Source organism: Macaca fascicularis, chromosome 15 (genome assembly GCF_037993035.2).
Source record: "Macaca fascicularis isolate 582-1 chromosome 15, T2T-MFA8v1.1".
Taxonomy (NCBI): domain Eukaryota; kingdom Metazoa; phylum Chordata; class Mammalia; order Primates; family Cercopithecidae; genus Macaca; species Macaca fascicularis.
In genome coordinates this window covers 44,591,809-44,618,966 of record NC_088389.1, presented here as the reverse complement: position 1 = coordinate 44,618,966, position 27,158 = coordinate 44,591,809, and the positions used below count along the sequence as shown (strand labels likewise).

The 27,158-nt window shown below is 50.5% G+C and overlaps 1 protein-coding gene across 8 annotated transcripts in view; it reads left to right on the top strand.

Moving 5' to 3' along the window:
- The window catches only part of RGS3 (regulator of G protein signaling 3), a 131,456-nt gene that overhangs the window by 26,304 nt on the left and 77,994 nt on the right, over positions 1-27,158 (top strand). For 2 of the 8 annotated variants that reach the window (XM_074016778.1, XM_074016779.1), the window contains exons 6-14: positions 5,019-5,075; positions 6,544-6,634; positions 7,255-7,310; positions 14,609-14,690; positions 15,522-15,627; positions 16,424-16,775; positions 17,681-17,720; positions 23,561-23,757; positions 26,664-26,747. In XM_074016778.1, coding sequence (XP_073872879.1) covers positions 5,037-5,075; positions 6,544-6,634; positions 7,255-7,310; positions 14,609-14,690; positions 15,522-15,627; positions 16,424-16,775; positions 17,681-17,720; positions 23,561-23,757; positions 26,664-26,747 — 1,047 coding nt within the window. In that variant the 5' untranslated portion in view covers positions 5,019-5,036. Of the gene's footprint in view, positions 1-5,014; positions 5,076-6,543; positions 6,635-7,254; positions 7,311-10,674; positions 10,799-14,608; positions 14,691-15,521; positions 15,628-16,423; positions 16,776-17,680; positions 17,721-23,560; positions 23,758-26,663; positions 26,748-27,158 lie in introns of those variants that run through there. The other 6 variants (XM_005580994.5, XM_005580999.5, XM_005580997.5 and 3 more) reach the window with 4 other exon arrangements.

The window sequence follows — 27,158 nt, the reverse complement described above, 5'->3', positions numbered from 1 at the left end:
GAAAGCCAAATTGAAGCTTCTAGTATTAATCGTAGCATTTTCAGAATTTGTGGCCAGGGAACAGACTTGGAGAGAATTATAATGTTATGTACTAAGGTAAAAAATGCATATATGTATTATATTTATACCTCCAAAGATTATCTTCAATATATATTATATTATTATAAATTATATAAAATATAATTATAACTTAATTATAATTATATATTGGTATATATAATTATATATAACTTAATTATAATTGTATATTGGTATAAAATTATATATAATATACAATTCTTTACATATTATTATATTAATTATATAAAATTAAAGAACATTAATTATATATATAATTAAAGAACATTATATATATGTAATTAAAGGACATAATCTTTTTTTTAAGTAATTTTTTTTTTTTGAGACGGAGTTTCACTCTTGTGCATGATCTCAGCTCACTGCAACCTCTGTCTCCCAAGTTCTAGCGATTCTCCTGCCTCAGCCTCCCAAGTAGCTGGGACTACAGGTGCACGCCACCATGCCTGGCTGATTTTTGTGTTTTTAGTAGAGATGGGGTTTCACTATGTTGGCCAGGCTGGTCTCGAACTCCTGACCTCAGGTGATCCACCTGCCTTGGCCTCCCAAAGTGCTAGGATTACAGGCATGAGCCACCATGCCCAGCCAAGGACATAATCTTTTTTTTTTTTTTTGAGATGAAGTCTCTCTCTGTTACCCAGGCTGGAGTGGAATGGCGCAATCTTACCTCGCTGAAACCTCTACCTCCTGGGTTCAAGGGATTCTTCTGCCTCAGCCTCCCGAGTAGCTGGGATTACAGGCGCATGCCACCACGCCCGGCTGATTTTGTATTTTTAGTAGAGACAGGGTTTCACCATGTTGGCCAGGCTGATCTCAAACTCCTGACCTCAAGTGATCTGCCTGCCTTGGCCTCCCAAAGTGCTGGGATTACAGGCATGAGCCACCACGCCTGGTCAGGGCATAATCTTTTATGCTAATCGTAGCTACATTTAAGGAGATTCTGCTTGTGATTTGCCCTGCACTGTCCCAGGCACTGTAAGTGTACACTGTCCTTTAATCTGTTTTATAAATGAGATTTCAGTGCCAAGTACAGTGGCCTAATGTTAGAAAGCTTGTGACCAGCAATGGGTACTGAGCTTAAGGAAAAAGTGAATGGAAAAATCTAAGTTCAATTTAAGTCATCAAATTCAAAATCAATTAGGATTAAATGGTATAACCCTATAAGAGAAATAGTTTACCTGAGAGGGAGAACTAAAGTGCCTTTCCTCAAAAAATAATAGATTTTTTTCATCTTGTAATGAGTCTGCAACCCTATGCTCAAAAGTAAACTGAATACTATTCCCCATATGTGCTGCATGAAGTTACTTCTAAGCCTTTATACTGGCTGTTCCCTCTGCCCAAAATGCTCTTCATTCTCTCTGGCTCAATTCATAGGTCTTCTTCCAGCCTCTCAGCCCGAAGCTACCTCTTGTGTTCCCGAACCTTCAGAATATGTTGCCTGCACTGTTCATCTGTCAATCTCACCCTGTCTTGTGACATCCCCTGTATTGCTGTCTTGAACTGCTATTTAAATTCCTGGATGTTTGTTTTGTTTCCTTAACACTGTGGCCCCTTGCCCAGTGCCTGCCAACCATGGGCGTGATAGATTCATCCATTTGTCAAGCCTTCACTAAGTGCACCAAGCCCAGAGCTGAGGGATTGGTAGTCAGAATTAACCAAGGCTTGGTTCTGGAGACTTTGCATCTAGTGAGAGTTCAGGCACTCCTCAGGGTGAGTGCTAGTTCCCAAGTTAATAAACTGACTGCTGTATTGTCATATACTTAGGTTGCTTTAAAAGAAGTCTTTCTTCCTCCAAAGATTTTTCAAAAGCAGGCGTAAGAAATAGCTAATTGAAGAACACTTAGAGAGAGGTTCCTGCTTATGGATGTTAATTGTGGCAATTTACCCTGCCTGAGTTATCATGAAATCATAGGAGGCCCCTTAGCAGGAAGTAAAACTCAAGGGAGGCTATTAACCATTTAACATTCTCTAAACAACAGGGAATGAAAATTTCACTTAGTGAAGAGCAGAGAGAGGCTGCCGAGCTAATGCATTGGCCTGGAGACTTTGAAAGTTTCAGCCCTACCCAGTAGGAAAGAAGTGTACAGCAGAGTTGTGTGGGCACCTGGATAGCAGCTGGATTTCTCTCAAATGTGTGACAAATAAAATGAAATCGGTTTGAGGACTTTGGCAAAGTCTTGCCAAGGCTTTTCTGGAATGGCAGCTCAGATATGATAGTCACTGCAACTGCCTCCTATTGGTGCTGACTTGGCTACTTCCCAAGGGGGAGGAGTATTTGTTTTTGGTGGTGGGCTGGGGAGGTGGATATGGAAGGGTCGTTTTATTGGGGTTAGCGCATTGTCCCTTTTGAATAGGTTATTAATAAAGCCTTGGATGATGAGAGAGGCAAGGAAGAAGAGAGCAGGTGGAGCCAAGGCTGGAGGAACTGGGAGTAGGAGGAGTGATGAACTGAGAGCAGCTGTTAAGAGACAGCCAGAAGCAGGGGCCTCAGCCCTGGGCCATGGGGCAGAGCATGGGTTTGCAGGCAGGTGGACCAGGTTTGAGGAACAATCCCCTGGCATCCTGCCTCCCCATCCCTCGCTTGACTTGGCTGCCTTTGAGAAGCCAGTTTTGTTTTGCTTAGGACTGTCAGGTGGTAAGCTGCGACCCTTTCTGGAGAATCTGAACAATATGTCTTTATCAAGACCTTCTAGATCACTGGTCTTTGACTGGGGCAGGTGTAAGTGGGTGTTTGGCAGGATCCACTGGAAAGCTTTCTCCAGGCTCCCATGCTCAAACCCCACCTTGGACCAACTAGTTTTGGGTGCTCAGGAAGAAGTCCTGAGCCATATGCCTCAGACAGGCTGTTCAGGTGGATTTGTGGTACGCTTCTGGCTAGAACCACTGCTCTAGCAGTGGTTTCCCTTAGACCAGGTTCTGGAAAATGCATCTCTAGGGAGTTTACTACCTATCCTGCAGCCTGTTCCATCTTTGGCTTTGATATTGTGCCTCCCATAGGACATGCCAAATCTCTCAGCTATATGGGTCCTCCAGCTATTGAAGCCAGCCTCCAGGGTTATGCTCCAGCCTAAATATCCATGATGTTTCTTGATTGATAGTTATTAAACCAACCTGTGAGGGAGTCCAAGTTGAGAATGGGGTAAGAGAGAGGAGAACAGAAAGATAACATTAAAAAAAACCCTACTGTCAGGATAAAACAGGTTGTGGCACAATAAAAGTCCTTAAAAGTAGACTGATACTGTCTTTTTTTTTTTCCTGATTACAGAAAGGGTACTTGTTCTGTATGAAAACAGTGAAAACCCATAAAAGAAAATTAAACCCCTAGTAATCCCATCTACCAGATATAACCATTGTTAGTATTTTTGTGGGTATCTTTCTCATTAAACTCACATTACTCATTAAATTTACAGCTTTGTAAACTTCCTTTTCTCTAACAATAGCAAGATATTTTTGGACTTTATTAATATTAATCGATGTTATCATTATTATTTTTTTGAGACAGGGTCTCGCTGTGTCGCTGCAACTGCCTCCTGTTAGTGCTGACTTGGCCACTTCCCAAGAGGGAGGAACAGTAACACACAATCACAGCTCACTGCAGCTTTGACCTCCCAGGCTCAAGTGATCCTCCTACCTCAGCCTCCTCAGTAGCTGGGGCTACAGGCTCATGCCACCATGCCCTGCTATTTTAAAAATTTTTTGTAGAGATGGTGTCTCCCTATGTTGTCCAGGCTGGTCTCAAACTCCTGGGCTCAAGTGATGCCTTCCAAAGTGCTGGATTACAGGTGTGAGCCACTCCACCCAGCCCATGCCATCATTATTAAAAGCTGCCAAATCTTAGTCCCTGGTTATTGGACATTGAGCCTCAACGATGGACATTCTTCAGGAACTCTGAATTATTCTTCTTCTCCTTCTCCTTCTCCTCCTTCTCCTCTTCCTCCTCCTCCTCTTTCTTCTTCTTTCTTCTTTCTTCTTCTTTCTTCTTCCCTGATTATTGGACATTGAGCCTCAATGGTGGACATTCTTCAGGAACTCTGAATTCTTCTTTCTTCTTTTCTTTTTTCTTTTTTTTTTTTTTTTTGAGACGAAGTCTTGGCTCTGTCACCCAGGCTGCAACCTCCACCTCCTGGTTTCAAGTGATTCTCCTGCCTCAGTCTCCTGAGTAGCTAGGATTACAAGCATGCACCACCATGTAGTGCTATTTTTGTATTTTTAGTAGAGATAGGGTTTCGCCATGTTGGCCAGGCTGGTCTCAAACTCCTGACCTAAAGTGATCTGCCTGCCTATGTCTCCCAAAGTGCTGGCATTACAGGCATGAGCCACCGTGCCCAGCTGTGAATTCTTTTTAACCAAGAAGATTGAACTTAGCCCCTTGCCATAGTCTGACATCCCCATGAAGCGTGACCCTGGCCCATGCCTATCTGCCCTGCTGGTGGCCAGGTCAGATTGGTCTCAGCAGCTTTTGTGTCAGGTTGGTTTGGATCTTGATGTGTAGCCATCTAAGAACTGCTCAGCTCCTTCCTGGATCTGAGACAAAACTTCTTGAGCTTGAGGTCCCATAACTGTTCTCCACTGAGCATCACCAACTGATATGGGCAAGGAGGTTCCCTCTGGGGACCAGCTCTTCAGATCTACCCAGCACCAGAACAGTTAAAACTCGTGAAGTACCCCTGAGCTTTTGTGTTTGGTAGAGGGAGTGTTGAACTTGTCCTATGACCTTGGGAAAGGGACCAACTCTGAGTCTCCATTTTTCCCTCTGTAAAATGGAGATAATAGCTCCTCTCTAGCCTGCCTCACAGAGTCAGAAGGATCAAACGTGATGATACGGGTAAAGTGCTTTGTAAACTGCAGTGCATCAGGCAAACCCATGCTATACTTGATAATGGACCTCCCAATAGAGCCCAACAAAAAGTACTGACTCAAGCCTCAATTGTTCTCCCAGACAGAGTGGACTCATTGGCTGCATGAGCTTTGGGGTGAAGTCTCTCCTGACTCCGGAGAAGGTGGGTCCTAAGGACGCTTCTGTCAGGATCATCCCAACTGGACCGGGCCGGTACAGGCAGGGTTTCTCTGTCAGCCCTTGATTAAGGCTTCTCTCTGTGAGATGGTGCCCCACTGAGACAGTTGCCTGTGGGGTGGCCTGCATAGCAGCACTGTGTTTGTTACCTGCCTAGCTGAGAGTCTGGGTCCCCTTCTTGGTTTGTCTTGCCAGAGAGCAGTTGTTAGGCAGCCCCAAGTCTTCCCAGGAGGCTCTGAGTCTGGTGTCTGCTGTTGAAGATACTGGCAGATCCTTTGGGGCCCAGAGCACTCCTGGGCCTGCCCCAGAAGATGAAGGCCAGGTGCGCCCATGGTCCGTACCAGGGGTCCTCTTCTTGTGTCTACCAGGCCTGATATTTCTGGGCCTAACAGGTGCTCAAGGATGGAGTGAGCAGCACCATCCTCTGTGGAACTTTCCTTCAGGCTGGAGGAGGACTCTTTGGGACCCAAGACTCCTTGCTCTGGGTCACCGGTCCCTTATCAATTTCTTTGCTGCACTGGACCCCCGGAACTGGAAGGTGGAGGGTGGGGGGCACTCCTTTTGCACATCCCTGGAAATGTCCTGGTGGCCTGTGGCATGACCTGCCACGCAGATTTGTGTCCTGGGGTGGGTGGCTGAGGAACCTTTATCCTGCTTGTGAGTCCTAAAGAGCTTCTCTCTCTCTCTCTCTTTTTTTTTTTTTTTTTTTGAGATGGAGTCTCGCTCTGTTGCCCAGGCTGGAGTGCAGTGGTGTGATCTTGGCTTGCTGCAACCTCCGCCTCCGAGGTTCAAGCAATTCTCCTGCCTCAGCCTCCTGAGTAGCTGGGATTATAGGTGCCTGCCACCATGCCTGGCTAATTTTTGTATTTTTAGTAGAGACAGGGTTTCACCATGTTGGCCAGGCTGATCGCCAACTGCTGACCTCAGATGATCCACCCGTCTCGGCCTCCCAAAGTGCTGGGATTACAGGTGTGAGCCACCACGCCTGGTCTAGAGCTTCTCTTGACTGCAGCCTTGGCTTCGTTCTCCTGGAGAAGATGTTCCCCCTGGAGACTGCTCAGGAGCCACAGGATGCCTTTTGGCCTCTCCATCCCTCTTTCACTCCTTCACTTCTGTTCTGTCAACAAATATGGCTCCTACTGTATACCAGGCATAGTGCAAGGCACATCAAAGAGCCTGTGCACGACTTAGTGGGGGAGACAGGCAAGTAGATGGTTGTCCTCCAGGGATAAGAGGCTGTGGGAATTCGGCAGAGGGGAGAGCCAGCTCTGCCCTGAGCATCGTGGAAGGCTTCCTGGAGGTACAGGTGTGGCAGCTCAGGGGCAGGAAGGCTGGAGAGTCTTTCTCTCCTGTGGGAGGGTATCCAGTGGCTACTTTTGGAGGGGGATTGGTGGCTGCCTGACCTGTGCCTCTGCCTCCTGTGTCTGAGTGTGTCATTCCTTCTCTCGTGACAGGAGATCAGCGGTTGGTACTACCTCCTAGGGGAGCACCTGGGCCGGACCAAGCACCTGAAGGTGGCCAGGCGGCGACTGCGGCCGCTGAGAGGTACCTGAACACCTCCTTCAGCTTCCCTTCCCAGGACCTGCCCCCTCCCTCCTTTCCTGCATAGTGGCATCAGTTCTGATATTTGGTGGCCCCTGCCACCCAGGCTGCTATTAGCCTGCTGGGTGCAGGGACTTCTCAGGAGCACCTGCTAGAGTGCACGCTGCAGGCAGCCTCTTGCCCATGCCTCCACTGCTTGTCTGGTTGGACTTTCATTGGAGAGGCTATGGCCTGACCCCATGTAGTTTAGCTCCCTTGCTTGTGGGGTACTTTATGCTTCCCCAGTGGCTCCTTCCCAGCTCCATGTCTCAGGGATCCCCCAGGTTGCCTTGCTCACCTTGGGATTCCCACCTCTACAGACAGGGTATTTAGGTCCTGCCATGATCCCTGAGGCTCAAAACACGGATTTCATGGCCCTTTTCTATGTTCTGCCTTTCCCACATGCAGCCCTGGCTCCTGAGTCCTTGTCTGGATCGAGCCTCAGGTGTCCCCACATCCTGAGGCCAGGAGTGGTCCTGGGCAAACCCATGGGCCTGTTTCCCAGCACTGTCCTCTGGGTGGTCTGAGGAGGGGAGCCTTCTATGCCACCAGGCATTTTCTGATTCTGTTCTGTTGCCTTCCAGACCCACTGTTGAGAATGCCAGGAGGTGGGGACGCTGAGAATGGGAAGAAACTAAAGGTAGGGGTGGGGACAAGCTAGGGCATTGCTCCAGAGGCTGGATCTCCTCCTTGTCAGCCCCTGGGCCCAGGAAACCCCTAAAGGGGTAGCATTTGGTGCTTGAAACTCAGCAAGTCATGCACTTGGAAGGAATGATTTCTTGACTTTCCTGAGATGTATTACAGGAAATAAGTGCTCTTCTTGGGGTATCCATGATTGTGGCAGGGGTGGGGAAAGGGCCAGGCACCCACCTCTGGAAATACAAGCATCTGGATCTTACTAACTTTGGGCCTCTAGAAACCGAGTCCTCCCCTTCCCACAGGCCTTCTTGGCCCCCTGCTTCCCCTGGGACTGAGGCTGAATCACCCTCTCAGGTTAGACCTGCTTGATGTCAGGGGGCAGCTGTGATTCTGAACCTGAGACCAAGGGGTTCTCACTCTATTAGGGCTTAAAGTCTGGAAAGGAGCCTTTTTCACATAAGGAGTTGGGAGAATTCTCCAAAATTCATTCCATCTCTTTGCAGGGCATGGCAGGGGATCTATGGTTTTCTTTAACAAATAAGAGAGGGAATTACTTGGCCAGGCATGCTGGCTCACGCCTGTGATCCCAGCACTTTGGGAGGCTGAGGCAGGTGATCACCTGAGGTCAGGAGTTCAAGACCAGCCTGGCCAACATGGTGAAACCTTGTCTCTACCAAAAATACAAAAAAGTTAGCCAGACATGGTGGTGGGCGCCTGTAGTCTCAGCTACTTGGGAGACTGAGGCAGGAGAATCACTTGAACCTGGGCAGCGGAGGTTGCAGTGAGCAGAGATCATTCCAGCCTGGGCGACAGAGCAAGACTCTGTCTCAATTTAAAAAAAAAAAAAAAAAAAAGGGCCGGCCATGGTGGCTTATGCCTGTAATTCCAGCACTTTGGGAGGCTGAGGTGGGTGGCTCACTTGAGGTCATGAGTTCAAGACCAGCCTGGCCAATATGATGAAACCCTGTCTCTACTAAAAATACAAAAATTAGCCAGGTACGGTGGCACACACCTGTAGTCTCAGCTACTTGGGAGGCTGAGGCAGAAGAATTGCTTGAACCTGGGAGGTGGAAGTTACAGTGAGCCGAGATCGCACCACTGCATTCCAGCCAAAACAAACTCCCAGCAATTCATTAGCCCCTGTATACCACGTGCTTTTACCTAATCTTAACTGCCCACTCTGAGGCAGGTGTTACTTCGGCATCTCACAGATGAGAGGGACATACGCTTTTCAGAGCATTAGGCCCTCTCCGTGGCCACACAGCTGGCAGGTGGTGAAGGCAGGCTCTGAGTGAGGGCTGGCTGCCTTTTCAGTGTGCTGTGGCACACTGCCTCCTGTGCATGGCCTAGCTGGGAATATACTACGTTGCTGTAGTTCCTAATAGTATCTTACATATTACACAATATCGGCATATTACAATGTACCAAACATTTTCACGTTCACTGACTCAAGTCATTCACTTATTCATCATTCATTAAATATTTACACCTAGGGCTGGGCCCTGTGCTGGGTGCTGGGATGCATTTCTGGACCTGTCCAAGGCCCTGCCCCATGGAGCAGTCTAGAGCTGTGCTGGCCGGTGTGGTGACCACCTGCCACCTGTGGCTACTGAGCACTTGTAATGTGGCTGGTGTGACTGGGGAACTGAGTGTCAACTTTAGTTTTAAGTAATTTCAGTTTACCAGGCACATGTGTCTAGCTGCGACTGGGTTAGACAGAGAAACTTGCCAGGAGTAACTTGTCAGATTTGTTTTCTGTGGCTTCATTAGTTGAGAAGCTTTCTTCTGCCTTCTGTGGGGAACTGCAAAGACCTTTCCCCCTGTCTCTCTACTTGCCACGCACAGAGAGCATGGTGATCAGGGGGTCTCCCTCATGATTCATGGAAATTACATGGGTGTCAACACCATGTTTGCTTCCTCCAGCATCATAGGTTTCTTGGTGGCTTGTAAAATCCTGCTGCATGCTGGATTCTGCACACAGGCCTCAAGCCCCTGGGGGCCTTTTTCTGAGGTGTATTGGATTTTCCTGAGCTTGTGTGCTCAGAGATGTCTGTGGGACTCAGCAAAGAAGGTGTCCTTGTCAGAGGCTTGGCTGTGGCTCGGGGAGAGCCACCGGAGTCCATCTCTTCAGCTCCTGTGCTGTGCAGGTGGGGAGATGGAGGCCCAGAAACCTGGGTGACCTGCCCACAGTCACACAGCAACAAAAGCTGGGCTGAACCAAGGAACCCTCTGTCATCAAGGACTTGAGTGCATGGCTGGGCTTCCCCAGGGGCTCTGAGATGGGCAAAAGCAGCTGGGCTCACCATGTGCTACTCTGCAGGATGCTATCCTGAGACTGCCAGGCAGGAAATAGGACCCGGGTTCTGGTCCTAGCCCCACACTGCCCTGCTGTTTGATCATAACCTCTCCAGGCCTCAGTTTGTTTGTCAGTAAGATGAGGAGGCTGGATTGTCTGATGGCCTGGAAATCCCTTCTACATTTGACTTCATGGTCCATGTATCACCAGATCCTGACAGCAACCCGCTTCCATGGACAAAAGACAAATAAATTGACTTTTTTGTTTTTTGAGACAGAGTCTTGCTCTGTCGCTCAGGCTGGAGTGCTGTGGCATGATCTCAGCTCACTGCAACCTCTGCCTCCTGGGTTCAAGTGATTCTCCTGCCTCAGCCTCCTGAGTAGCTAGGACTACAGGTGCCTGCCACCACACCCAGCTAATTTTTGTATTTTTAAAGTAGAGACAAGGTTTTACCATGTTGACCAGGCTGGTCTCGAACTCCTGACCCCAAGTGATCCACCTGCCTCGGCCTCCCAAAGTGTTGAGATTATAGGCATGAGCCACTGCACCTGGCCGAAACTGACTTTTAAGTAGTTTCCAAGTGGCAGGCAGGTCTTCAGACTCCAAATGTTTTATGTTCCCTGTCTGGAGATGGGATGTCTGTGAGTGTAACCCCCCAAGGTGTCCTGGGATTCTTTAGGCTGGGGTAGTCTCCTGGATTTCCAGTAGGGACCCTGGGACTTGCAGGGGGAGGAGGTGTTGTTATAGAGCAGCTGCGTTTTCTGCCTGGGTTCTCCTCCAGTGAGGGGTGTTTGTGAGAACACTGGAATCACAAAGTGGCCCATGGCAGAGAATGCAGCCAGAACAAAGGCGCCCTCTCCCCGCCGGGCCCGGGGAATACTAACTAGTTGACAGGAATTTTAATATAAAACTCTCCCTCTTCCTTGTCGTTCTGAGGTTTCAGGAAGCCTTCAGGCTTATCGTGCAGAGGCACACAGCACAGACAGGGCTTGGGGAGGTGAGAGGTGATTTCCTGCCATTCTTCTGTAGGGCGGGCTTCCCAGGGTGCTCATGCCAGGCTGACGGGTCCAGTGTGGGCTCCCACTGCTGGGGGAGAGCTGGGTTTTCATGGGGCAGCAGCCGAGGCAGGACCCGCAGCCATGAACCGCTTCAATGGGCTCTGCAAGGTGTGCTCGGAGCGCCGCTACCGCCAGGTGGGTGCTTGGCCTCTTGTGGGGAGCCTGTGGAGTGTTCAGGGGTGGGGGTAGAGGGACCATCAGAGCAGGATCTCGCTCCCAACAAGGTCTTCTGTTACCCCCTCCTGCTCCCTGCAGGCTCACTTGGATATGGGGAGGAGGATAGAGGCAGGAGCTGGACCCAAGGCCCCTTTAGGGCCCAGCTCTGTGTGGAGTACTAACCACTGGCTGGGTGGTGTTTTTGGTGAGATAATCCAGCTAGCTTTCTGTTCTTTTTATTTGGGGAGGGGCTGTGGGTGTGAGATTGAAAATGCCGTGGTTGCAGAGCAGCTGGGAGCGGAGTTTGTATTTTTGCTCACTTTCCTGCTTCTGACGGGACAGCAGTGCCCATTCTGCCCCCTGTGTGTGTGTGTGTGTTGGCGTGTGCTCGTATGTGAGGTCGGGTGTTTTTGTGTTTATGTACATACATATAACTTTCCTCCCCCCTACTGCTGATGCCTCACTATGGCTCAGGATTCCTTTGGCTTTGGAATCCAACTTTACAGTGAGGGTTTGGCCTCAGCCTCCGGTCTTGGAAAGGGGGCAGAGTGGGCCATGATGATCCCATTAGCCCCCCTGTGTGTCTTCTAGAACTACGATGGACCATTTTTTCTCATAAAATAAAATAGGAATGGGATCCGGGATGGTGAAGGCAAGTGATATCTAATCTGGAAGGGAGTTCTGAAATTGTTCTGATTTTTAAAAAATCACATAGAGAAGCCCCTCTATTTGTTTTAATGACCAGACTGGACTGTGGGTCCTGACTCCTCTGACAGGCAGTGCTTAGGTCCCAGGAGGATGCCCAGAGGGGCCTCTGCTCCCCCGCCACCTGCCTGCTAGGGGACCCAGTATTCTCTCTCTAGCCCTCCCCAGCTCTCAGGCTCTGCCCTGCAGGCCCCACTCTGTGTTTCCTGCCCTCCTGGAGCTGGGAAAAGCAGCCCCTGCGACACTAGCATCTGGATGACAGGGTGGTGAGACAGAGCACTGGATGGGACATCTAGAAGTTCTTGGTCACCTTGGGGCTATGGGCTAGAAGATGGGGCATGCTCGCCATCAGAGTGGGGCCAGGAGCAATTGTGGGCTAGACCTAGGGCTCAGGGACTCAGAGTTCAAGATGGTTTCTGTGTTAGAAACCAGTGCAGAATTGAGAGCAGCAAGCTTTTGGTCAGGTCTGAGCTCAAATCTAGCTCTGCTCCTCTTTAGCTGCAGCTTTTGAGCAAGTCACTGTTCCTCTCTGAGCCTTTATCTCCTAGTCAGTAAAATAGGGATAATGAAATCCAGCGATGGTGCCGTGGGAGTGAATGGGATGATGTGTGCGAAGAGCCTGGCTCAGTGTCTGCTGTGCATATCTATCTAGGAGATGTTTAATACATGGCAGCATTTGGGGATTACAGTCTAGGCAGGACAGAGGAGCAGAAACTAGGCAGGAGAGCAGAAGTGAGGGGCTGGCATGGGTGAGACCTGGGAGCAGTGGCTGTTCCTGCCCTGAACAGGAAAGAGTGAGAACCACCCGCAGGAAGGACAGGCTCTGTCAGAAGCTGCCAAGGACTCGGGGCAGGGCTGCTCCCTTCACCTCCTAGTCAGAGCAGGGCGGAGAGCAGGAGGGTGGAGGGGGTGGCACTTGGGGTCTTATCTCCTTTCTGTAAAATGGGTGTACTCGTTTCCCTGGGGGCTGCAGGGATGGTCAGGTTCTTTGGACACTACCTTCTCAATGTGGTCAGTGATCATGGTGGACAGAGCATAAATTCTGCTTCCTCCGAACTAGGAGATGAGCTTGCCTCCTGGCACCCTCTCCTCTTCCCCTCCTTCACACCCCCAGCTGGCTGGACTGTGGTCTGGGCTGGCACAGGAGGGTAAGGGGCCCCAGCCCACAGTCCTGCTTGGATGTGGGGTCTGGGTTTAGGAGGAGGAGGCTGTTTTCTTGGAGCACACTCCTCCCCAGACCCCAATCTCCAGCTACTGCCCCAAAACTGGCCATCCAGAGCCCAGGGTGCCGGCATGGGTTTTCTATGCAGGAGGCTTTGGCCCTGGGTGGGGTAGGGGTGGGGAAGTGCTGGATGGGCTTTGGGACCCCGGCTTGTGCTTGGGTTGAGGATTGGCTTGTGAGACCCCTAAAAAATCCTCGTTGGTTCCATGGAGGGGGCCAGGCTCCTGGCGTCTTCCCTGGCCTCAGGCGGGCCTGGCAATGAGTGGCTGCTCCTTTCCCCCAGCTTTCCACACTCGCACCCGCGTTTGTTTTTCTTTCTTTCTTTCCATTTTTTTCTCTTCCTGTCTTAGCTGCGTGTTTTCCCAGAATTCTTATGGGAACAGGGTATTTTCCTGCCTCCTCCCCCTTCCCCTTGTCTGTCAGATTTCCTGTTTTACAAACTCGCTTTGAATCCAGGCCCGGGGCTGGTGGGAAGCAGAGCCTCAGAGGTCCCTGCAGCTTCCAAGGCCCTTGGTCATTCTGGGCTCCCTCCCACTCACCTTCCTCATGCCTGGCCCTGGGATGGTTGGCAGGTGAATGAGTGCAGGTGCCCAGTCTTGCAGGGACAACCCTCAAAGGAAGGAGACAGAAATCTCCTGACAAGGCCGGCACCCTTGACCTTTTCCAGGCTTGCTGAGCTGCCTCTTTCTCAACTTGTGTGGGACACCCTTCCCTGTGCCTCACTAGGGCCCACCCCAAGTCCCACTTTCTCTAGGGGGTCTCTTGGGACCCCTTGAATCCCTTTTCCGATTTGTGCTGCCTTTAGCAGCCAGAATTGGCTGGCATACCACCCTACATCCTCCTGTGGGTGGGAAACTGCTAGGTTGTCCTCCCTACAGTAGCCTTTGCTGAATTCCTATCGTGTGCCAAGCATGGCGTCCACAGTCGGAGCATAAAGGACTGAGAATGGCCCAGTCCTCCTGCTTTACTTTAGTGCCTGCTGTGCCCTGCTTTGCTGTGGAGAGGTTTGTGTACCCTCGTGCTCCTCTGGGAGCCAGAGACCAAGGCTGTGTGCCTCTGTACGTCTGCAGAGCCTGGCATGCAGTAGGAGCTCAATAATTGTGTGCCAATTTGAAAAGAAAAGAGCATCCAGATGGCAAGGCCCTCTCATGGACTTCTGAAAGTAGGAGTTGTGGACCTGTCAAGCCAATGGGCCTCAGCAGGCACATGAGTCAGTGGCTAGTTCAGGTCACAGGAAGCCTATCTGTGACCTTACCTGCCCCTTACCTGGGAGTCCTCACTGGATGCCTTGGGGCCCTGGCCACAGATTGGCCCCCAGAACCCCAGCTCTCTTCCTCTGACCCTTGGCCTGAGATGGAGTGAGTGTGTCTCAGTGTTCCCTCCTCTGTGCTCTGGGAGAGCAGTGACCAGGCTGGTCTTGTCTTTGGGCCCTTAGCACAGGGCCAGCCCCAGGCTAATGCTCTGTGAACTTCTGTGAGAAAGGAAGAAGGGAGCCAGGAAAACAGTAGATCAAAGGTGAGGCCGAGTTGTGCAGTGCTGATGGGCCCTTGGGTCAAGGGCTGAGCTGCTGGGGCTCAGGATGGCAAGGTTTGCTTCTCCAAGACCTTGTCCATCCCAGGCCCTCCCCACATTGGCATGGGTTTACCTGCTGAGCTCTGGCCTTCCTGCTTGGCCCACAACCCAGTGCTCAAGTTGTCTGGGCTGAGATAGGGACACTGAGGGGCTGGCCAGCTCCTTTGTGGCTCTGATTCCTTTGGAGAGGAGGGTGGCTCTTGGCAGGGGTGGGCTGTGGGCTTCCTGACCTTGGGATAGAGGCCGGAGCCTCCAGCTTCTGGCAGTGACTGGGCAGGACTGTGTCCTAGATCACCATTCCGAGGGGAAAGGACGGCTTTGGCTTCACCATCTGCTGTGACTCTCCAGTCCGAGTCCAGGCTGTGGATTCCGGTAAGTGAGTGACAGGGGGATGCCAGCTCCCCTTGCCCACCACACATATGGGCTTTGCTAACAGAGGCTGGAACTAAAAGGGGAGCCCCAAACTGGAGCAAAGTGTCCTGGCTTTTCAAAATATTTTTAAGTGACCATAGATGAAACTGCCATTTATAAAATATGTCCACTTTTTTTGTTGTTTTTATCAAAATGAAAATAGGTTTTTATATTTTGTTTCCCAATCAGTTTGAACAGGAACTAAACCTATATTTTCAGCAATGGCTGCATGGGAAAATGAGAGTCATTTGTGAACTCTATTTGAAGCTGGTATTGTATCCTATCCTGAGCCTGATCAGCGCTTAAAAAGAGCCATCCTTCCCTACTTTTCACAAGTGAAGATTTCTGTTAATCACAGAGTGAGCATCTCAAAGACAGAAGCCAGGGCTCAGTGGTCAGGGTGTGTGCAGTGCCTGCACAGGGGTGGGCATGAGGTTTGTGCACAATGATTGACAGAGAAGGAATGAATGGAGTGTGGGAGCCTGGCCCTAGGGAAGGTTCTCAATGGAGTAGGAGGCTCTGGGGAGGGGTAAGGGCCTGGGTGGAAGGGTGGACTGCAGAGAGGTGAGCCAGCAGTAGGGGAGGCAAGCAGGGAGAAGGGAATGCAAAGGGGATGCCTTCTTTCAAGACTCTTAAGAGGCACCAAGTTCAGCCCCTCATTTCACAGATGAACAAACTTAGAGAAAAAGGGAGGTCCTTGTCTGAGGTCACCATGGCAGCAAAGGACTCCAGGTCCTTTGAAGGGGTCTTGGGCTTCAGGGGCCCCTGAATGGCTTTTCTTTGTCCCTGCAGGGGGTCCGGCAGAACGGGCAGGGCTGCAGCAGCTGGACACAGTGCTGCAGCTGAACGAGAGGCCTGTGGAGCACTGGAAATGTGTGGAGCTGGCCCACGAGATCCGGTGACAGGGGGCAGCGGGTGGCCTGGGGCCTCAGACTGATGGCACACCCTCCCCACCTCTGGGCACACTGCCTTGCCTGGCCCAGCTCTTGCTGCTCCCTCCTTTGCCCAGCTGTGAGCAGACAATTCCTTTTGCTCCTCAAGGAATCTGTTTCTTGGCCTGAGAATGGAAGGTTCAGGCTCAGAGCACTTTCGGATTCCAGAGCAAACAGCAGGGAAGATGCTCTCAGACTCTGTGGTTCAGGACGGGGCACCAGGGGGTTGCTTTCTGCTTTAGCTAATTATTTCTGCTACCTTAGAGCTAAGTCCATTTGTTATTTAAGGACGTGAAGATGTTGCAAATGTTTCAATTGCGCAATTAAAAAATTATTCTTGAAAATGTTGGAGTCTCCCAAATTTTGATCCCCTAGGGTAAAACCCCGATGGCCTGATTTTAGGTCTGCTTCTGGAATGCCAGATGAGGGCTTGCACTTAGGGAATCTCCGAGCTTTACTTGCTTATATCTTGCTTATGACAAGCATCATGGATTGAGTATGGAACTCTTTCCTGTTGAACCTGGCATTGACCTCAGGGTCCTTCTCAGCCACTGCCCATCAATAGGAATTGACCTAGGCGACCCATTTGCTGTCTCTTGTTTAAATGGCTTCTTGCATCCCTTCCTGCCCCAACACTGGGGGCTTCCCTGCCGCATCTGCCTCCTCTTCCCCCCATCATCCTCCCTGCCCTGTGGGCCCTCACTCTGGCTGATACTGGTTTTCCCCAGGCTCAACCTCTCTGTGTGATCCCCCAACTTCTAGGAGCTGCCCTAGTGAGATCATCCTACTCGTGTGGCGCATGGTCCCCCAGGTCAAGCCAGGACCAGATGGTGGGGTCCTGCGGCGGGCCTCCTGCAAGTCAACACATGACCTCCAGTCACCCCCCAACAAAAGGGAGAAGAACTGTACCCATGGGGCCCAGGCACGGCCAGAGCAGCGCCACAGCTGCCACCTGGTATGTGACAGCTCTGATGGGCTGCTGCTTGGCGGCTGGGAGCGCTATACCGAGGTGGCCAAGCGTGGAGGCCAGCACACCCTGCCTGCACTGTCCCGTGCCACTGCCCCCACCGACCCCAACTACATCATCCTGGCCCCGCTGAATCCTGGGAGCCAGGTATGGACAGCTGGTGTGGGGAAGGTGAAGGGTATTGGGTCCCTGTGGGAGGCCAGGAAGACTTGAAGACCCAAAGTTGTGTGATGAGGAGCCTGCGAGGGGCTGTGATGTTGGGCAAGGAGATGGAGTATGTGCTAGCTCTGCCTTCTGCAAGGCTGTTCTTTGTGGGGAGGACGGATGGGTCTATGTGGCCTCAGGGCACAGATCCAAGAACAGGGCATGCACAGGCTGGAAGATTTCAACTCACAGAAGGAAGAGCTTTCTACCAGCCTGTGCTTTTCCCCAATGGAATGGGCTGTGTTGGTAGGTGGTGAGCCCCCATCATAGGAGGGGTGAAAGCAGACACTGCATGATTGCGTGGTGGGATGATGGAGTGCACTCCCCAAAATATTAGTCCCATGAGATACTCTAGAAAAAAGGTGTTCTGAGGTCAGATAAGCTTGAGACATATCCTGTACTCTCTTCCTCATCTAGGAGATTCCCAGTGCAAAGGAGCCTAGTAGAGGCTCTGCTGGCATCCTGTACTACAGCAGGTGGTGTCACCCAAATAACACCGCATTTCCCAAACTTGCCTGATGGGGGCACCCTTGAGGGCGTGGTTGGTACCGTCTTACCATTTCAGTGTTCCATGGAATGCACTTTGGAACAAGCTGCTGTAAAGGAAGTTGGGGACTTGCCAAGGGGCTAGACTTCATGACCCATAAAGCCTCTTTTAACTTGAATATTCTGGGATTTTGTGTTCTCTCCCTGCCTCCTCCCTCAGCTGGTTACCAGAACTGCTGTTTTTCTCTTGTGCCCTGAGGTGCTCCACTTCCTCTCCCCTGGGGCCCCTGTGTCCAGCAGCCTCCTGGGCTGTCCTGCCCTGCTCCTGGGGCTGAGGTTGTTCTCCTGTCTTTCCCTTGCAGCTGCTCCGGCCTGTGTACCAGGAGGATACCATTCCCGAAGGTGAGTCTCCTGCTGCTGCTGTGCCCTCCTAGCTCAGAGAGACATCAAGGATCAGCTAAGGCCTGGCCCAGCCTCTGCCCCTGAGTTCTGAGGCCTTTCCAATGGAGTCAAGGTCACTTAGCCTATCGACGCAGACTCTCTTTCCATGTGGTACCTTCTCTCTCTCACGGAACCAATGTCTTTCTTCCTTGAAGCCAGAACTAAGAAGGAGGAGAGGGGATCTTACCAGGGCAATTTAAGAGACAGTGTGTCCAGGCCTCAGGCATTCAACTGAGATTCATCCAATTTTACTGAGCAGCTGATATATGTTAGGTGCCAGAGGCAATGTGGTTGAGCTTGCATGGAAGGGAGTCATGGAGCGTGGAGCTGGGAGGTCTTGAGTTAGAGTTCTAACTATGTGATTTTGAGTAAATCATGTCCCCTCAGCTGGGCATGGTGATTCATGCCTGTAATCCCAGCACTTTGGGAGGCCAAGGTGGGTGGATCACCAGGTCAGGTGATTGAGACCATCCTGGCTAACACAGTGAAACCCCGTTCTCTACTAAAAATACAAAAATTAGCTGGGCGTGGTGGTGCGCACCAATGGTCCCAGCTACTCGGGAGGCTGAGGCAGGAGAATCACTTGAACCTGCGAGGCGGAGGTCGCAGTGAGCCAAGATCATGCCACTGCACTCCAGCCTGGATGACAGAGAGAGACTCTGTCTTAAAAAAAAAAAAAAAAAAAAAAAAAAAAAAATCATGTCCCCTCGCTGAGCCTCAGTTTCTTCATTTATAAAATGGGGTCAATAATTCCTACCTCAGAGCGTTGTTGGGAGGATCCCATGAGAGAATGGTTGTGAGTAGTTGCCTGTATACTGAGAGATGCTATACAGAGGGTAGCTGTCTTTGAAATGCACAGGTGTCTCTGCTGTTGGATGGATTCTTCTTCTTTGGCTTTTAAAATCGGGATGGAGGCTGAGCTCAAAACCACTTTCTTTTCCCAGGAAGGCTGAGATATCGGTCTTGAGGCTGAAGCTGGCTGGGCAATCCTTGAGATCCTTCAAGTGCCTGCCAGAGAGCTTTGACTCAGAAGTCCATCTGGTGTCTGGACCGCCTTCCTTGACAGTGGCTTTTGCTTAGCCACTCATAGACTTTTTTCCTTGCTGTTCCTCTCTCAGTGGTGTGAAGGCGATGCTTATAGGGGTAGTTGGAAAAGTGCTTGTGCCTTTTGCGTGTGTAAAGCACTCCTATCAGGCCCAGGAACGCTGATGGAAGACACCTTCTTTCTCTCCGGTCTAGGGCATTTGGGCAGTTGAGCCTGGTCAGTTGGAAATAAATCTGTGTTCCTTCTGGGGAGAAGTCCCACAGCAATTCAATGATGAGTTTTATTTTTATTTTTTATTTTTCCATAGATTCTTGGGGGTACAGGTGGTATTTGGTTACATGAGTAAGATTTTTAGTGGTGATTTGTGAGATTTTGGTGCACCCATAACCTGAGCAGTATCCACTGCACCCTATTTGTAGTCTTTTATCCCTTGCCCCCCTCCCACCCTTCCCCCTAAGTCCCCAAAGTCCATTGTATCATTCTTATGCCTTTGTATCCTCAACTTAGCTCCCATGTATCGTTGAGAACATACGTTTGGTTTTTCATTCCCGAGTTACTTCACTTAGAAAAATAGTCTCCAATCTCATCCAGGTCGCTGCAAATGCCGTTAATTCATTCCTTTTTTTTAAATGGCTGAGTAGTATTCCATCAACGAGGAGTTTTTAAAAAGCTTTTGGTTGGCACATTAGGTTAGAGTGGAGATGCCGCTGCTCAATAGTGACTTCATTAGGGTTAAGGACTGGGCCTGGCTCATTTGTGTAGGTCCAGTGCAGGACGCAGGGCCTGGCAGATAGCAGATACTCAGTAGAATTTTGGTTGTGTGACTGACTGAAGGAGAATGACTTGGGTTGCCTCTGAGGCTTTGGAGTCTGGTCGTGGAGGAGGGGGACTGGAGAAGTGTGCTGCCTGGAGTGGGCCCATGCACACAGCTGGTGTCTGGGGTTGATCCCTTCTCAGTTTTAGAGGTACCTCTGTGTGTCCCTGCTGTGCTCCTAGTCTGTATCCATGTTGCATTCCCCTCTGAGAGTATAATACATAGTAAGTCAGCAAGAGCACAGTCATATGAGCCATGGGGAAAGGGACAAGTGAGGAAATGATGATGATATTAATAACCATGGTAGCTCTTTGAATATATTGTGTTAAGATCTTGACTTTATATATTCTTCATAATAATAAATCTTCACTTTTTACCAAGGATGAAGTCTTTGTAGCTCACAGTTTTAGGATTCAGAGGAAAGGGTGAAATTCAGGGCACATAATTTCCCTTAAACACACTTGGGGTTGTCCAGAGGTTAAGGCTGTCACCAGGGTGCTGGCTTCTCAGTCCCCCTCCTCTGGCTGGGCTGCCAAGACATAGCCCTTCAGGAGTATTGGGTCATCCTGAGTTGAATAGAAGGGAGAGTTAAGCCATCCTGAGTTGAATAGGGTCTGGTGCCCTTCCGGAGCCTGGAGTGCCTGCCCGGCTGTGGTTGGCATGTTTCCCAGGGCTGCTGGTGTCCTTGGCATTGTCCCTGCCCTGTAAAGGTGACCTGGCCTCAGATTTGCCACTGTCAGGGCAGGGTGGCTGCCAGGGCTCGCCTCAGAATCTGGGAGCAGAGCCCTATAATTACTGTATTTGGTCAGTGAAGCAGGTGTTGGAGGAAAAAAGGGTGATATGGGGGTTTGGACCAGATATCGGTAGCAGGTGGGAAGTAAATGAGTTTGCCTTCACAGAGCTCGGTAACTGGGTTGCAAGCTGTACTGTTCTATTTTGCAGAGCCAGAGCCACTCCCACTGGCCACATATTGTCCAGGGGTGGGTGGAGATTGGACACGAGGGCATGACTGCTTCATGGGTTGGGTTAATCCTGCCTTGTATAATTTACTGACCAAATGACCAGTCACCCTACCATTCCAGACCTCAGTTTCCTTGTCTACCAAATGGGGCTGAGCGAACTTTTCCTCTCTGAAGGCAGAGTTATGTGTTGGTTGCTTTAGGTGAGGCCCTTGGTGAGGATTCTGTGACAGCCCTGGGCTCCTGAGCTAGAGAAGGGAAGAAATCAATTTTTTAATCTGAGACTGGGGGCCCAGGACCCAGATTTTGGCATCTACAAAGGGTACCCATCTTTAATTTTGGTCTATTTTGCTCCAGTCACCTACTTGTCAGTCCTGCATGGTTTTGCCTTCTCTGCTCTAGGCTTGACCATGTTAAATTAGACTGTCTAGATCCAGGCTGGCCATGGGGTTTCATTCACAGCACAGTTTGAGACCCAGCAGCCCTGCCTGTCCTTCTACTAGCCCTGATAGGTGGATTACTTGGAGGCTTAGGGTTTGTGATAATGCCCTGACTACTCACACTGTGGTACAATCCACCAAGCTCTCTTCCGTCAGGTCTCTTGTGTGAACCTCCCACTGGCCCTGGGGCAAGCAAGGCAGCAATCAGTATTATCTCCACTTCAAAGTGGAGAAAACTTTGATTCAGAGAAGGAAGGAAGCTGTTCAGGGTTACACAGACTGTCTCTGACTTGGGAAGTCAGTGATCAAGCTTGGGTGTCTTATCCAACTCAAATTCAGTGAGGATCTTGAGACTCAGGATGGTGCTTTAAGCAAAGGGTCCAGGGCCTGGCAGCACACAACGCTCCGGGGCTGATGTGCAGGGCCAGATCAGACAAGGAGCTATGTGACATCTTCCTTGTGTCTGTTCCTCCTGTGCCCATCCTGAGCTCATGCTCATTCTACTCCTCTCTATGTGACTCACAGAAGAGGCAGGAAGTGGTTTGAGTTATGGTGGTTTGAGCACTGCCCCCAGATTCGTCTATGATCAGTGGTCACTTGTCAGGGGCATGGGGGGAGTCAACTTGTTTTTCTCACCTTGCTCAGTGAGAAGGGGCAGGCGGTGGGAGGAGGAAGCAAGTGTGAAACCTTCTGAGGTGAGTTTTTCCTCTGACACTGTGGGTGCGCGTTGGTGGGGAGCTTCCCTGAGGTGTAGCTGGGGTCAGGCCACTGGCTCCCCCGTCGCGGCCAGGGCTGCTGGCAGCAGAAGGAGGCCTGTGCCCGGGACCAGGCTGGGCACCCAGGTCACTGAGGACCTGGTAGTTGCCACGCAGTAGCAGGAATGCCTTAGAAGGGGCCCAGGAGTGTGTGGAGTTTCCCCTGACTGCTCTGGAGTTTCCTTCCCACCTGCTTGGTCCAGGAACCCCTGACTTTTTAGCGACTTTGTGTTTTGTCCCTCTGCCCACTAGATGGGACGTGATAAAACCTTGTGCACAGGCTGGGCATGGTGGCTCATGCCTGTAATCCCAGCACTTTGGGAGGCTGAGGTGGGCAGATCACCTGAGGTCGGGAGTTCAAGGCCAGCCTGACCAACATGGAGAAACCCTGTCTCTACTAAAAATACAAAATTAGCCAGGTGTGGTGGCACATGCCTGTAATCCTGGCTACTTGGGAGACTGAGGCAGGAGAATCACTTGAACCTGGGAGGCGGAGGTTGCAGTGAGCCGAGATTGGCCATTGCACTGCAGCCTGGACAACAAGAGCGAAACTCCATCTCAAACAAACAAACAAAAAACAACAAAAAACCTGGGCACCATCCCTTGTTCAGGGTGAGGGGTGTGTGTCCATCAGTGTGCCCTCAAAGAGGGACCCCTCCCACCGCCATTACAGCTTCTGCTCTCCTTCCTGGGGCTGGCCTTGTTTCTCTGTTTCTCTCTGTCTTTCCTTATGATTAGAATGATTTGTGAGTTGGTGGCCAAGCTGGAGTACCTCCTGAATACAGTGAAGCCTGGGACTCCCAGAGTCCTACGGGGCACCTGACTCCCAAACTTGCTTTTCCAAGTGGAGAAATCACAACAACAAAACAACGAGTCAGCAGCTAACTTTTATCACACACTTACTAGGTTCCAGGCACTGTTCCAAAGACTTCACTTAGAGCATTTCATTTAATCCTCACTGTAACCCAGTGAGCTTGGCACTGTTATTACAGTTGAGGAAATCAAGACTCTGAGGGTGAAATAAGTTGCCCAAGCTCACCCAGCTGGTAAGCAGGGGAGCAGGATTGAGCACAGCCACCTGGCTTCGAAGCTTGTGTGCTTTACTGTGACCTGGGGCAGCAAGTGCTACTCCTTATTCTAGACTGACTGGAGTGGGCCAGGCTGCTCTAGCTCCCTTGGCTGCAGAGGGCGGACTCCAGTACATCCTGGGAAAGCCTTTGGTCTCTGCTGCTGCTGCTGTGGATTTTTGTCTGTGGGACAGGGAGGGAGGAAACAGGTTGGGCTGGGCTGAGGTTGTGCAGGGAGTAGTGGGAATGGCGTAGGGGTCTGGTGAGGAGAGCGTGTGCCCTGCCACACAGGCTGGTCACCACTCTGCTCTAACTGATTGTTCCACATGGGACTGTGGGCTCAGTGAGGCCAGATCTTCTGATTTTTCAAATATGAGCGATTTCTTGATTTTTAAAAGCGTAAGGCTGAACTGGAAAGTCCAGGCCTGGGGCAGCAGGTGGAGCATGCTGCCTCCGTCATAGCTGGTAGTGCCCAGCGCTGTGCTAGCCCTGGACTTGCTTTCTCACGTGTCAACGTCTCTCACTAGAGTGTGAGGGAATTCCTTGAGGCCCGAGCCCATGTGAGGCCTCCCTGTGTTTCGCATCATGCGCAGGACCTGGCACAAAGTAGCTGCTCAGTAAGTGGTTGTTGACAAAATGAGTCCGTGTCCCGTTTCTACAGAGGGGACACCTTTGCAGGAGTGATGAAAATGTCTCATAGTCCCCCATCTCTGTTTCACAGAATCAGGGAGTCCCAGTAAAGGGAAGTCCTACACGGGCCTGGGGAAGAAGTCACGGCTGATGAAGACAGTGCAGACCATGAAGGGCCATGGGAACTACCAAAACTGCCCAGTCGTGAGGCCGCATGCCACGCACTCCAGCTACGGCACCTATGTCACCCTGGCCCCTAAAGTCCTGGTGTTCCCCGTCTTTGTTCAGGTAAGCCCGTGACTGGTCCTAAGGGTTCCCTCAGGAGGAACGGAGAAAGAGGAGGGCCCTTGCCCCAGGACTCAGGGATGATGCCTTATCCCAGGACTGAGGGCCCCGTTTTGGGAAAGATAAGTAGCTTTAGATGCACGGGATTCTAGGGGCTTATACTGAGGGAGCAGAGATTTCCAGGGAGATACACAGGAAAAAGTGAGGCCGGGGGAGCCCAGCAAGGAAAGGGTCCTCTCCTTCCCCTACCTTGCCTCCGCTTTCTCTGGGGACAGGGCAGGTGGACCCCAGCTGCTTGTTGCCATGTCACAGGGCCTGTTTGCTGATGCTCCCACTCCCTGGCTCACCCAGTGGTTTTTTTATTTGGAAACAACTGAGGGGAGACCCTTGGGGTCTGTGGCTTATCTGGTCTCCCTGGTTTCTGCAAACATGTTTGATCTGTATTCACTGGTGGCCTGCGATTCACTAGATCTCTCTTATTCTCCAACGTCAAACAAAATGCTTGAAGAAAGATAATGAAATGAACAGCAAGCTGGGCCTGAAATCCCAGTTACTTGGGAGGCTGAGGTGGAAGGATCATTTGAGGCCAGGAGTTTGAGGTTACAGAGAGCTATGATCATAACACTGTACTCCAGCCTCTTCTTCTTTCCCCTCTTCCTCCCCATTTATCTCTCTTTCTCTTTAAAAATAACCTTTATTGGACCGGGAGTGGTGGCTCGGTAATCCCAGCACTTTGGGAGGCCTAGGTGAGTGGATCATTTGAGGTCAGGAGTTCAAGACCAGCCTGGCCAAGACAGTAAAACCCCGTCTCTACTAAAACTACAAAAAAATTAGCTGGGCGCGGTGGCAGATGCCTGTAATCCTAGCTATTCAGGAGTCTGAGGCAGGAGAATCACTTGAACCTGGGGGGCGAAGGTTGCAGTGAGCCGAGATCATACCACTGCATTCCAGCCTAGGAGACAGAGTGAGATTCTGTCTCAAAAAAACAAAACAAAACAAAACAAAATGAAACAAAACCCGAAAACCTTTATTTATTCCAACACCCAGATATGATAGTGTGAACATTTCAGCATCTTTTCTGTGTGCATGTACACATTAAAAAACAGATCTTATTCTATATTTTATGTCATGTTGCCTTTTTAAAATGAAAATTGTAGCATGAACCTTTCCCACACCACTAAATGTTCTGTGTTTTATGGTAGTTGCCCTCTCTTATTATGTGGGTATACTGTATTTATTTAACCAGTTCTGTATTCAGATACTTCTGTCTACTATTTTGCTATCGTAAATAACACTGTGATGAAAATCCTTGCTCATGGATTGCCTCTCTGATTATTTTCCTTGGGAGAGATTGCTGAAAGGGAAATGACTGGGTCATGGGTCATAAACATTTTAAAGACTCTTTATACATATTGACAAATTGTTTTGCAGGAAGATTCTAATGGTTTATCATCTTACCAGCAGCATAGACATGACTTGGCCCCAAGGGCTTCATTTCTGCCTATGCCTCTCTGGTCTCCCTGGCATCCCAGTCTGGGCCTGTCACTGTCCAGTAGGCACACTTTGTTAGGATGCAACACATCTCTGGGAGCTCACATGCCTCCCCTTAGACAACTCTGTCAGCAGGTCCTGGCCTTGGCCTTTCTGTTGGTCTCTTCTCTTTCTTAGCATGTGACACAAAGTTCTTGGCATCTACAATGTCTAATTTTCTTTCCTTTTTTTTTTTTTTTTTTTTTTTTGAGATGGAGTTTCGCTCTTGTTGCCCAGGCTGGAGTGCAATGGCGCGATCTCGGCTCACTGCAACCTCCACCTCCCAGGTTCAAGCGATTCTCCTGCCTCAGCCTCCCAAGTAGCTGGGATTACAGGTGCCCACCACCATGCCCAGCTAATTTTTTGTAGTTTTAGTAGAGATGGGGTTTTACCATGTTGGCCAGGCTGGTCTTGAACTCCTGACCTCAGATGATCCACCAGCCTCAGCCTCCCAAAGTGCTGAGATTACAGGCATGAACCACTGCACCCGGCCTGTGTCTAATTTTCATATTCATTTTAATATTTGTATAAGAAACTATTTTTATTCAAGAGACAGTCTCTCGCTCTGTCCCCCAGGCCGGAGTGCAGTGGTATGATCATAGCTCACTGTAACCTCAAGCTTCTGGCCTCAAATGATCCTTCCACCTCAGCCTCCCAAGTAGCTGGGATTTCAGGTCCAGCTTGCTGTTTGTTTCATGATCTTCCTTCAAGTACCCTACTTGATGGCATGTACTTAGAAGCCATGTTAGAAATATACAGTCATAAGGACAAGTGCTGCTGGGTAATCCAGAGCTTAGGGAGCTTCCTCTGGGCTGGGCTAGGCAAGGTGATGGAATAGGGTGAGAGGTTTGGGTGTGAATTGACGCTATGGGGATTGGCTGAGAAGGAGACAGTCAGTTCAAGTGTGTTATGAATGCAGAGCAGGGACTGGCCTGGCCTTGAAGGAACTCAAGTGACCAAATCTCGTGGCATGTGGCTCTCAGGATGCCTCCTAGTCCTGTGAGGCATGAACAGGATAGATGGGGGATGGCGGGGGCTGGGAGGGCCCAGGAACCCAGTGCAGTGTGGGGTGGGAGCTGGGACTGAGGACTGCAGAGGGCCTAAGCCTGTGGTTAGACTTCCTGTCAGTGAGTGTAGCTCTCACAGAGAGGGTTGATGGGGAAGGTGGCAGCAACAGTTCCACAGGACAGCAGCGTCTGTCTTTCTGTTTCCATCTTATGTATGAGGGGGTGTGTGGGTTCTCGGGTTGGTGGCGGGCTGACAGTCTTCTCTGGGTCAGAGGGTTCTCTGTGGCTGGCTTTGACAAGCTGCCGCTTCCTCCCCCCAGCTCCTCACCCAGCCTCTTTTTGAACTGCCCACTCAGCCTGCTTTATTTCCAGCCTCTAGATCTCTGTAACCCTGCCCGGACCCTCCTGCTGTCAGAGGAGCTGCTGCTGTACGAAGGGAGGAACAAGGCTGCCCAGGTAAGACTTTCACCTGCGTTTTTTAGGGGCTTTCTCTGTGGGCTTCATTGGCATCCTCCAGGACCCTCACTTGGGTCTCTTTCTGAGTATCTTAGAAGTGTACACTCTCAGGGTAGGGGAGACCTGAAATGGACTCCTCCACTCTCCCTAGCAAAGGCTACAGCTTTTTCTTGTACATCTCTTTTCAAAGCTGTTGAATCCTTCTTTGATGGTTAGAAGGTTTCCCCAGCCCCTAAAGACACCCCATTGTTTACCCCACCTTCCTCTCAGGAGCAGAAGAGATGGCAATTTACCCTGGCTGTGGGGGGTAACTTTGGCGGTGGGAAGAGTAAAGCTATTAGCCGAAGTGAATTTTTAGACCAGCATCAGTTTACCCAAGTTTTCTGGGCCTGTCTGTATTAACCCAAATCC